Below are 12948 nucleotides of genomic sequence, written 5' to 3' on the forward strand. Positions count from 1 at the left end.
GTTGACCTATGCCTCCCAGGCCCTTTTGTTGATTTTTCTACCAAATTTGATATGTCAGTGAAGGCTCACCCCAAAATTGCATTGAAAGAATACATTGTGGCAAAAGTGAAGGAATTTGATTTTCAACCCAATTTGGACCAAATGTGAAACAGAGTTAGGAGGATTCCAGAAGTGCCCTGACAATGTCAGCCAGAGGTCAACCATTTGGGTGAAGGTCAAGGTCAAATGTCACATTTCTGTAGCTCTTACTGTCTTCATGGCCGTGGGCATTGTTACCTAGTTTTCCCTCTTATACCAGTCAATGTGAACCCAGTAATAGTCTTAGGAGTCAGCGCAGTTTCTGTACTGCTAATGTACAATGGAGATTAATAATGGAGATTTATCTTCAAAATCCTCAAACTCCTAAAATTCTGTCTATCCATCCGAATTGGGCTAAAATTTACAAATCATTTTTTTAAGTAGAAATGTCTGAAACAGAAAAGTGGGCTAACCTTTGGGTCTCCAGGTAAAAAACAATTCATGTAGTTGTTGATCTGCTTGAAGACAAAGCCTCTGTCCATGAAGGTGAAGCATCGCTGAGACCAAAAAGGGGACAAATATACAAAACAATCAAACAAAACAGGTGACTTTTTTTGTCTTTTTAAACAGTAAGATTGCAAACCTTGATGAAAACTGCTAAGCTGTGGTTGGCGTTGCGCGCCGCGTCGAGGTTGTCCTTGTATTTCTGGGTGATATGTGGCATCAACATGGTGACCAGCGTCTCCACCGCATTGTAGAAAGATGCTGAAAACCGCTGGCTCCTCGACAGCTGTACACAACAACAACAACAACAACACAAAGGAGGTTTTAACTTGTTGGGGAGCGAGGAGCAGGAGGTAGGAAGACCAAAGCAAATGGAACAGTACCCTGATCTTTCCGCTCTCTATGAGATAATGAGCCACTGATTTCACCAAAGCTTCAAAGAAGAACCAAGAGTGCTGCAAAAACACAAGGAAAATTCAAAGTGAAACAAAACGTGGTGGAATGGAAGTACAAGTTCAGAAGAATAATGTGAAATGCAGGTCACCTTCAGCAGCTTGTTGCTCGTTAGGAAGTCCGTGGATGGTCTGAGTATGGCTGTCATGGTTTTAGCCAGCTCCTCATGGACTGTCTTGACGTTGATGGAGGAATAAGGCTCTGGCTTCAGCACAAACTGAAAACACAAAGTCGGCACCTCCACATGGGTTTAGTTTCACAACCCAGTCATCTTAATTGTGCAGTAGAATAACTCAAAAGGGGTCATATTTGTAACAATTTGCATATTTTGTGACTTTGATCCATGAAGAATATCTGATATGGTGTCAGTTTAGTGGAGATCCTGGATGAGCCACAGCATGGCCTGTAGGTCAGCACACACACTCTCAAACTACCACCACCAACCGCAATCTGACAGCACCATAATGCCACTGATGTGTTCGGAATTTATGATCAAGTCTTGACTTCAAAATATTGATTCCTAATTTTGGTGATTTTTATTCTGATGTAGTCTTTTATTTTATATATATATATATATATATATATATATATATATATATATATATATATATATATATATATATATATATATATATATATATATATTTATTTATTTACTTTTTATAAGTGATCTTTTTCATTTGTAGGAAGGCTGCACATTGGCGGCTCCAAGATAGGGCTTGATGCCCCCCACCCCAAGAATTTCAGTAGTCCCACCAGAAAACTGACATTAAAACTGACATTTGCCATTCAAAGTCCTATGTATGGGCATCAGTTCTCACTTTCTGTGACTGATCAGGTTCTATAATGCCCCCATAGCAAGTTTCCATAGCAAGCATGTGCACCACTCTGGCATCTACTAAGCATTTTTATGTTTTCTGTTATTATAATGGTGATTGGTCTGGAATGCTAGCATGAAACAAACTGATAGTTTTCTCATCAAACAGCAGAGAAAGAAACCGGAACCTGTTAAACTTGAGAAACAGGGGCGATTTAGAAAGACCAAAAGAACAACAGCACCACCTAAAGGAGAGCAGCCTTTATCCTCACTGTGTTGAGGGAAGGGGGGGGGGGGGGGGTGTTTTCTTTTGTTTGTTTGTGTATTTTTTCTATTATTCTGCCTGTAAATTTCACCATATTTTGCAAATTACAGGATCTGCAGTCAGAATCAGAACACAGCGGTCAGGATCAAAGGGTAGATCTTGAACTTGATTCTGATTCATTTAAACCTGATTACAGGATCAAAGCAATCAAAAGTCAAAGATCAGGATCACAAGTCAGCAATCAGAGACAAAGATGAATGATCAGGTTTAAAGGTGGTGAGCAAGCTGTCCATCCATTCTTTGGTCTAGAACAATATATTGATCAGAGTTTGGTAGAAAACACACTGTAAAAAAATTCCCTTGCTTTTACGGAAAAATTCTGGCAGCTGTGGTTACCAGGATAATTTTGTAAAAATTACAGAGAATATGTAAATGGTTTTACATAAAACATGTCAATTTTATAGTGTAAACCTGTTGTAAATTTATTGTCTATTTAGAAGATAAAATCTCTGCAAACTGCTCACCTTATGTTTAATTACCCTTAAAATGTAGTTTAAACAGACGCATCACCTCTTTTTTCAAACCTTTAATTGTCAGTATTTTACTGTATTTGTGAACATTCTCATCTGTAAAATCTCACTGTATTGGACAGTTTTTGGTATTATGGTTTTTCTGTGTTTAAACTACAGTCATCTGTAAAATATACAATGGTATATGATTATTTTAACATATTTGTACTGTTAAATTTACACTTCAGTTTGGTTCCACATTTTACACATTATTGCTGTAAATTAAACACCACTCCATTGTTTTTCTTTCTACAATTTCTTTATGTTGTGATTTCACAGAATTTCACTGTTAATTTAACAGATTTTTTTGTTGTTGTTTTTACAGTGCTGTTTTGAACAATGGTGGTCAACTCAAGTGGACTCAGCATTAAAATGTAATTTGTGGCTTAATGTGTGTCAAAAGGGGAGGGTTAGAGGTGTAACCTCTTTGAACTCTGTTCTATTTTTCAAGAGAAAGATAAAAAAATTTTTATATACAGTATTTGTTAATACTGTACATATTCAGTGATTTACTGCATAAATGTTTCTGTTTTACAAGACTTGGAAAATCAGTCTTCCAAGTGATGTTTTATGGCCTACAGGAGGCACTGCAACACATCCTATACTGCCGCTAGACCTGTATTCAATTAAATTTGGTTCCCTGAAAAAAAAAAAAAACACTGGTAAGCAAGCATTCATTTTTCTACACCAATGTGAGCAAAGCAGTATGAAATTCTACTGAAACACGTGCTTTTTGGAGTTATTGATTTTTTTATATGATCAACATGTCTATAAAAACGCAGCAGCATCCAAATATGTGTGCATGCAGTGTAGGTCTGCAGAATGAATTTTCACCTTGATGTAAGATCTCAAGTAATGCTCAAGACCCTCTTCGTGACATTGTGCAACCACGTGAACCATCACCCTGCAGGGAAAGCCAAACAACAAAGCATTAAAAACAAAGACGAGAAAAGACAGTGGAAAGTGAGCAGTGGAAGGACTTTACCCAGAAATCTAAATCTGGATTTCACTTTAAGGCTGTGATCCCTCATTTACCCGCTACGGCACATTAACACACTAACAGTGACGCCCAGTATAATGTGCCATTATGTTATATTTCTGTATTTGCACACTAGTCTATCCGATAATGAATGCTGACATGTCACAGAGTTAAAGCAGCATGTTCATGTGTGCGTGCTTCATGCCTGGTTACATTGACGGCCACGTCCTCATGTGTGGCTCTGGTTAGGACACTGAACAACTGGTTGAGCATGGTGGGCAGATAGTTGACCATGACGTGACCCTCCATCGCATGGAGACTCTGACAAGGAAGGAAGGAAGCAGCAATAAAATGCAGGAATGAATGATCTTATTCTATTGGGCCCTCGATGACTAAATTGTACTTGAGGGTGTGTTATGTTTCCTTTGGCGGATTACAAACCTTCAGGTATTTAACCAGCTCCCCTTCTGAGGCCTGTTCTGACATCTCCATATTCTGACAGTGATGGAAGAAGTTGTGCAAGTGCTGATCCTGAAGGAAGCAGATCAAAGTTCAGCGCATATTTGAGTTTCGTTTATCCAAACACCGACAGGCGAGCAGGTAAGACGGCGTAATACCTGAGTGTAAATTGTAGAAACAAGATGTGTAGAGACTTTAAACAGGGGTTTCCCTCCATCAACCCATTTGATCTCCGAGCCAGCGTACTGGGAAAAACAAGTGGAAAATGTGTGGTTGCAGTGCGTTGTTGCTATGCAAATAACTCACTGTTGTAATAATTATTACAATAACAGGTAAGACTGTACAGCTAAATCAACCACTATGGTAATAAATGGTAGTAATGTAACTAATGCTTCTTCCTGTGGATATAAGATTTTGCAGATTTTTAGTCAGATAATCACTTCACTAATAACAACGACAAGAGCAGGTAAAATCGTTCAAAAAGCTTCACTATTACTGTAATAATTGCAGAGGAAACTCAACCACTGTTAGACAGACAGACAGATCAATTATGACCAAGATGATATTGAGCCATTAAGCATCACAGAAATAACACAAAGGAAATATCACAGGATTACAGGAACATTTTACACCTGAATTAAAATCAACCAGTCAGTGAGCTTCATCCCCTGTGAACTTCATCCACTGAATCAGATGTTTGTTTGTTTGGTTGGTTGGTTGGTTTTTACCTTGGTGATGCTGTCCTGGGAGCTGAGGTATCCTGCAGGCTGATTGGCAGCCACGGGCAGCTGCTGTTCGCTCACGATGACTCTGCCGTCTCTGAGCAGAGGCAGCCACGCCGACCCCACTGTGGGTAAAAACACCAACACGGCACAAACAGTTTTCATGTCTCTGCAGCTACACAAATGACTACAAAACTGATTGAAAATTTTAATGTGACACAATCACTTCAACAGTTTTATGAAACCCAAGAAACCAACAAAGACATGAATGGAAATGAAAAACAAAATAAAATGAAAACCAAGAAACATGAATGGATTCAGTTATTGACTTCAAGGGCGCCATCTCTCAATCTCTCACGCAGCATAAAGCAGAATTACTAATTCTATTGTTTGTTGCTATGATACACTGTAGGGGTGTTGTAATGGAAAACAGTCTTTATGGTGGCCATTTTGGATACACCATGTTGAGTTTAAAACTTGTGAATAAAATATATGTTGTGGCCTAAAATTTTCCTGATTAATTTTTTTTAAGTTTGTATACACACACACACACACACACACACACACACACGAGTATATATATATGTATGTATGTATGTATTCTGCTTGAAGAGGGGGTGGGCCGATGCACAAGCATGGCCAATATCAATTACATCAGAATGCCAGTTTCCATAAAAAGTCAAATTGCATCACAAATAATACAATAAAATATATCACAACTACCTTACCTGTCCATTTTTATTTTTTTATTTTTGTCCTTTTGTCACTCATTACATGTATTTCATGTAATTTAATAAAATTTCAGGTGGGTGTTTAACTAAATTTCTTAAAAAAAAGGGGTCATGCTTGGCCCTAAGCCCTCTGACGGGCAAATACAGTGGTTGAGTTTCCTCTGCAGGCCAAAATATGGCCATCAGGTACTGCAAAGAATTTGCATGCGTGTCCATCTGTCTGTGCTCAGCTTAAGTCCAGTCCTATTAAATCAAATCAAATCAATTTTATTTATATAGCGCCAAATCACAACAAACAGTTGCCCCAAGGCGCTTTATATTGTAAGGCAAAGCCATACAATAATTACGGAAAAACCCCAACGGTCAAAACGACCCCCTGTGAGCAAGCACTTGGTGACATTGGGAAGACTGCTAGAGTCTTCAAATTCACAGGGAACATTCTTGGGACACAGACCTTGGACAAGTTCAAAGATGGCTAACACTAACCCATTTTAAGGGGTCAAAAGGTCACATTCTGTTTCCTATATTTAGGTTCACATGGCCAAGGGTATTTTAGCATTGTGTTATATTTATTTTTGGGAATACTCACATTGTATTTTGAGATCAAATAATGACATTTTTAAAAGTTGGGTTTGTTTAGATCAGGAGGATGTACCTTTGTGAACTACATTATTTTAATAGAATTGTTTTGTATAACATACATCAGGAGTATGAAAATGACCTTTTCTGAAATTTTTTTTGTAAAATACTTTAAATATCTGTGGATGTTTGTCATTTGCATGACATCATCGTGGGCAGCACGGTGACTTAGTGGTTAGAACGGATGCCTCGCAGCAAGAAGGTCATGGGGTCATTTCCCGCCCTTTCTGTGTGGAGTTTGCATGTTCTCCTTGTGTCAGCGTGGGTTCCCTTCAGGTGCTCTGGGGTCCTCCCACATCCAAAGACATGCAGGTTAGATGGATTGGAAACTTTTAACTAACCATAGGTGTGCATGTGAATGTGTTTGTCTGTCTATATGCGACAGACTGCCATCCTGTCCAGTGTGTGCTCTGCCTCACACCCTATGACTGCGGGGATAGGCTCCAGCCCCTCACCGCCGTGACCTTTAATTGGAATAAGTGGCTGTAGAAAATGGCTGGATGGATGATATCGTTTTCATACGAATGGCTGGTTGAGGACTGCAGCCTACCTGGAGCCTCCACCAGGTCTTTTTTCTTGCTGTTGCTTTCACAGCTCACATGATAGAAGGTGAACAGAAGGTGATGTTTCTCATGCAGCTGGGTAGGTAGCTCAATCTTTATCTGAAAACAACAAACACACATTCCTGCATTTTGTTCTCTAAAATAAAAATACAGGAAGGAAAAAAAATGCCTGCTGAACATTTCTTTTCAGCACTAGAAAAGAAAAAATCCTGACTTTTTGCCATTGATGTTACATTATGATGTACACATTTAACATTTATGGTTTTGTTTTATGACATCAAATTAAAAAGAAACAAAACATCAAGCCTGTTCAAGCAACAATTTTAAAAATTGTGCTTTTTAAATTCCATTGTGACAGCAAATCTCATAACAAATTAGCTAACAATGTGGAAGTCAAAATAGTGGCATGCGAAATCACGTTTACAGCCAGTTTTCTTTATATCAGCCAGGAAACTGAGCCAAGAACTTTTCAAAGGCACCAGGTACCTCTTGAAGTATTTAAATGAATCATGAAATCAATATACCTCATCGTAGAACTCTGGGTTCTGTTGGTGGTGCAGGACAGCTGCATACGCCTGTTTCCAAAAGAGAGGACCTCCTGGACGACCGAAGATGCACTGAAATAGATCCAGAATAGGATACCTGGTATGAAATGTGTCAGCAAATTCTAAGTGGAATAATCATCTCTATGTGATTAATCAGAAAAACTATTGGCAATGGAGTGAAATTTTGTACAATTCGAGTCTTCCTGGAAGAACATTAACAAGTCTTAAGTTTGGGGCAACTGGACTTTCTGTTATTGCTGAAGAGGTTTTGTCAATCGTGCAAGAGGATTCCTCACTTCCCCTGACTGGGAGGGAATTCCAGCCAAAAATAATAAGAAATCCAGTCATCCTGAACTTAATATTTCTTGATATCCTATTGCCTGCAGGACTGAGAATCTTTGTGAACATTCTTTGGCAGTGCAGGTTATGAAAATAACTAAATGCGAACATGTTTGGTCAGCATAGTAAAGGTAAAATAAAATGAACCTTCAGTGGTTGAGCATCATCCTCATCAGAGTCCTTGAATTCAATGCAAACTGCAATATTCCTCGCCTAAATGACAAGTTATACATTTATATACAAAAAAAGAACAGGCAGGTTAGGATGAAAAACATACTGGTATGTCCAAACAGAAAACAAACTGCAGTAATAATCACCATCATTAAAGCCATGCAGTTTATATTATGTGCTTTTATATAATGGCTGAGTAGATCCTTGTCATTTGATTGGTGCTTTGTATGTCACATGACATGGATTATTTGTCCCATTTGTGTTGCATTGCATGTACAGTGCGATTTGGTTCCATTTAGAGTGCAAATTTGGTTCCATACATTTGGTACCATTGCACTCTGGACCTGGACACGCACACACACACACAGACACACACACCGACACACACGCGCGTACAAACACCCACACACACACACACAATGTGCACACGCACACACAAAACAAATCCACTGCACTGTAAGCTGTTTGGAGGCTGTTAGCAGTAAGTTAGAATGAAAAGCTGGACTAATTTCTCTGATTTCTTTTTTTTTTTTTTTTTTTTGCTGTACTGAGGAACTACACAGTCCTTTTTTGGTAGTGCATGTGCACACAACCGCGTCCCTTTAGTGTGAGCACGCGTGCACCGCGTGCACAAAAAATCCACTCTGCTATAAACCGTCTGGATGCATGAAAAGCTGAAAAGCTGATGTGATTTTTGGCTGGACTGAGGAACTACACAAAGTCTTTTTTTATGGAAGTCTGAAGTCAGTGTACAGCATCGCCGGACTACACGTCACAATTTGGACTTTAGCAGCAGTGGAACACCAAAATATAAGTCGCTTTTCTGTTGTTTATAAATTAATAAAATATCAAATGACAAGGATCTATTTTATCCATTATATAAAACAAATAATGAGTGTTTTTACATTCTTTCAATGGAGCGAATATTTAATTTGGTGAAAGCTGGAACAAACCATTCAACTCATTATTCCAGCTTTCACCTCAGGAAATATTCATACCATTGAACTCATAAACATTCATTATTTGTATAATGTATGAAGGGAAATGCTTGATCTTAATCTCATGTGTCTGTCAAAATTGTGGAAGAAGAAGAAGACTTTCTTATTTAACGTGGGTAACCCATGTTAAATAAGACTTATTTCCAGAAGGGCCCACGGCACGTGTGTCTCCTCCCCCCAGCACTGATGTTCAGAGTGCCAGTCGGGAGCGTGGTTGCAATCGGGAAGGATCCGGAGCCGCTGGCGTCCCAGTGCAATGTGCAAGCTGTTACGCCACCACCTCCCTAATGTCAAAATTGAAAATAAAGGTGTGGGTGGGTCCCAGACCATTTTTAGTTTGGGAATAGCTGATGTACTTCTGTTCTGTTGATATCGTGGAAAATGTGGTTTTAAGACAACTTGTTGACAGTTTTTGACAACTTTAATCCTGACCTTTAAAGGATCTCCTCCAAACATTAACCATATGGAGAAAACTCGCCCAAAGACTATTCCTACCTAAGTTTACTGAAAATCTGGTAACCCGTTTCAAAGTTATTTTGTACAAAGTTTTTGTACTTATGGCACATAGGGTAAAAATATAGAATCATTGCGATTTACGTGTCCTTTTGCCCACATGATAATTAGCCTGACTATACACTGATAGTCTCACATCTTGTGGTTTAAAATTAATGGCTACTGTTTCTATGCAACTTTTGGTACCTTAGCAAAGGATTTCTGGCTGTCATATTTGAGGTGTTTTGGATAAATATAGAGGTGGTTTTTGTAGATGGTGAAGGGTTGGGAACACTTGGCAATGCAGGGTACAAACTCCTCCACTTCCAGAAGAGCGCTGCCAGGCCCATTCCCTTCAAAGTTCCTCACAGGGATGTAGGACGAGGTGACACAATCTGACAGCAGGGAAAAAAAAAAACAGGAACATCTCTCATCGTTAAAACCTGCTGCTTAGATATACTGTGAAAATTGATCATCGATAGTGTGGCATTTTACTGGATACGTCCGGGGCCACGCTGTCAAGAGTCACATCTAAGTTCCCCAAGAGCACTGGAAGTTTTGCCATTTTCTCTGGTCTGTGGAGAAGATGCATTAGACAGATTTTTTTTTTTAAGTAAGATTCTGTTGAGAAGAAGGAAAACTGAGAACTTACTTTCTGAAGTCAGTAAGCAGTTTGAACATGTCCTCATCTGACAGTTTGCTGCTGTCCTGTCTATAAAGAGCTGAGAAACGAGCGCTTTTGTCCAAAGTTCCTGATGCGTCTTTGAACACAGGCCTTCAGAGACACACAATGAAAAATTCATTGAATCTACTGGAGAACAGACACGTTTCAGTTCTACACCAGTGGTTCATACATCTGCAGCTCCCAAAAGGCTGAAAATCCTCCATATTAAGAGTTCCTACTGAGTTTGAAAAAGGTGTTGTAAATCTGAGCCGCTGTGTGGTATTATTCCAGGACAAAAGTAGAAGTCTCCTTGATTTGAGTAGTGAAATTCTCTTTGAACTGCAGGAAAAGTCAGCAAACATGACTCACCCAGTGAAGGCAGATTGATTTGAGGATACAGTGGCGGTTCATACCGTGCAGACCAGGCGAATGGCATCCTGTACTGTCCAAGTCTGCTGCAGGCCATCTTGGCATTCTTGAGCACCTTCTGAGCCATCTAATCAGGAAAAAAGGAGAGTTTCTCTTAACCTGAAATGAACTGAGGCAGTTGACAGAATTGCTCTTATTTACACCCACAACGTGGTAAACAGTTAGAGAGGAAAACATTTTACATATTCAACTCCAGAACTTTCCAGAAAATACATCCAATCCAGTAATCAATCAATGCTCAAAATGTCTGAATAGTTTGCTCAAGAGTTTAAAACAAAAATAAGCCCACATCATCATTACGGCAGCTTGTTAAATGGTAAATGGACTGCATTTATATAGCGCTTTTCCATCTGCATCAGACGCTCAAAGAGCTTTACAATTATGCCTCACATTCACCCCGATGTCAGGGTGCTGCCATACATGGCGCTCACTACACACCGGGAGCTTGGACAGATCAATCAAGCAGTCTGTAATACATCATCAAATCTTGTTTGAAACTACTCTATGTGGCTCAGGACAGATATTCAGATATTCAGTGTGCTGACCTTTGACCACAATTAACTTTGCAGAGTTAAACTGACACTGCATTCAGAGCATATGGCTCCATTCCAAATAGTGTTAAATCAACCCGATCATAGTATATGGTCAAGCTGATCAACTCTCATAGAGTTAATTTAAACTACGACTAGCAGGGTATCCAGGCAATGCCCAGGTGTGAGATTTAATACACTGTAAAAATTATCAGGGTGATTCAACTTAAAAACTTCAGTTAAATTCCTGCCTTAAAAACAGTATTGACATTTATGACCTATTATAGCTATAAAAAGCATCAACAGCACAACTGAGTGAGATTTCTTGACTGATCAATAATTTTAGGAGCAAATGTTTGCCAAATATTTGGACAGTGCAGAAGGGAGGGAAGGAAGAAAGGACAAAAGCCTTAATTTAAAAGGTTCATAAGTATTTGGACAATCCCTGATCCATCCTTGTCTCCAGAATTATTTTTTTTAATCTGTTGCAGCAGTTACTGTTGCTAAGCAACAGGGCAGTCATCATTTGGACAGGCGGACATCTACATCCACACACCCACATACACACAACTGGCCTTTATAGATACAACACCTGGCAAAAATTATGGAATCACCGACCTCGGAGGATGTTCATTCAGTTGTTTAATTTTGTAGAAAAAAAGCAGATCACAGACATGACACAAAACTAAAGTCATTTCAAATGGCAACTTTCTGGCTTTAAGAAACACTATAAGAAATCATGAAAAAAATTTTGGCAGTCAGTAACGGTTACTTTTTTAGACCAAGCAGAGGGAAAAAAATATGGACTCACTCAATTCTGAGGAAAAAATTATGGAATCACCCTGTAAATTTTCATCCCCAAAACTAACACCTGCATCAAATCAGATCTGCTCGTTAGTCTGCATCTAAAAAGTAGTGATCACACCTTGGAGAGCTGTTGCACCAAGTGGACTGACATGAATCATGGCTCCAACACGAGAGATGTCAATTGAAACAAAGGAGAGGATTATCAAACTCTTAAAAGAGGGTAAATCATCACGCAATGTTGCAAAAGATGTTGGTTGTTCACAGTCAGCTGTGTCTAAACTCTGGACCAAATACAAACAACATGGGAAGGTTGTTAAAGGCAAACATACTGGTAGACCAAGGAAGACATCAAAGCGTCAAGACAGAAAACTTAAAGCAATATGTCTCAAAAATCGAAAATGCACAACAAAACAAATGAGGAACGAATGGGAGGAAACTGGAGTCAACGTCTGTGACCGAACTGTAAGAAACCGCCTAAAGGAAATGGGATTTACATACAGAAAAGTTAAACGAAAGCCATCATTAACACCTAAACAGAAAAAAACAAGGTTACAATGGGCTAAGGAAAAGCAATCGTGGACTGTGGATGACTGGATGAAAGTCATATTCAGTGATGAATCTCGAATTTGCATTGGGCAAGGTGATGATGCTGGAACTTTTGTTTGGTGCCGTTCCAATGAGATTTATAAAGATGACTGCCTGAAGAGAACATGTAAATTTCCACAGTCATTGATGATATGGGGCTGCATGTCAGGTAAAGGCACTGGGGAGATGGCTGTCATTACATCATCAATAAATGCACAAGTTTACGTTGATATTTTGGACACTTTTCTTATCCCATCAATTGAAAGGATGTTTGGGGATGATGAAATCATTTTTCAAGATGATAATGCATCTTGCCATAGAGCAAAAACTGTGAAAACATTCCTTGCAAAAAGACACATAGGGTCAATGTCATGGCCTGCAAATAGTCTGGATCTTAATCCAATTGAAAATCTTTGGTGGAAGTTGAAGAAAATGGTCCATGACAAGGCTCCAACCTGCAAAGCTGATCTGGCAACAGAAATCAGAGAAAGTTGGAGCCAGATTGATGAAGAGTACTGTTTGTCACTCATTAAGTCCATGCCTCAGAGACTGCAAGCTGTTATAAAAGCCAGAGGTGGTGCAACAAAATACTAGTGATGTGTTGGAGCGTTCTTTTGTTTTTCATGATTCTATAATTTTTTCCTCAGAATTGAGTGATTCCATATTTTT

General features: G+C 39.0%; 1 protein-coding gene across 11 annotated transcripts in view; it reads right to left on the bottom strand.

The window, feature by feature from the left end:
* Positions 1-12948, bottom strand: part of dock9b (dedicator of cytokinesis 9b) — a 144543-nt gene that overhangs the window by 55476 nt on the left and 76119 nt on the right. For all 11 annotated transcript variants that reach the window (XM_034176822.1, XM_034176790.1, XM_034176774.1 and 8 more), the window contains exons 13-28: positions 10342-10424; positions 9917-10039; positions 9760-9839; positions 9472-9659; positions 7751-7816; positions 7244-7336; positions 6707-6818; positions 4793-4911; positions 4223-4309; positions 4047-4136; positions 3811-3926; positions 3461-3530; positions 1067-1192; positions 906-977; positions 662-808; positions 492-575 (exon numbers count right to left, since the gene is read on the bottom strand). In XM_034176822.1, coding sequence (XP_034032713.1) covers positions 492-575; positions 662-808; positions 906-977; positions 1067-1192; positions 3461-3530; positions 3811-3926; positions 4047-4136; positions 4223-4309; positions 4793-4911; positions 6707-6818; positions 7244-7336; positions 7751-7816; positions 9472-9659; positions 9760-9839; positions 9917-10039; positions 10342-10424 — 1656 coding nt within the window. The remainder of the gene's footprint in view (positions 1-491; positions 576-661; positions 809-905; positions 978-1066; positions 1193-3460; positions 3531-3810; positions 3927-4046; positions 4137-4222; positions 4310-4792; positions 4912-6706; positions 6819-7243; positions 7337-7750; positions 7817-9471; positions 9660-9759; positions 9840-9916; positions 10040-10341; positions 10425-12948) is intronic.

The sequence above is a fragment of the Thalassophryne amazonica genome, chromosome 1 (assembly GCF_902500255.1).
Source record: "Thalassophryne amazonica chromosome 1, fThaAma1.1, whole genome shotgun sequence".
NCBI lineage: Eukaryota > Metazoa > Chordata > Actinopteri > Batrachoidiformes > Batrachoididae > Thalassophryne > Thalassophryne amazonica.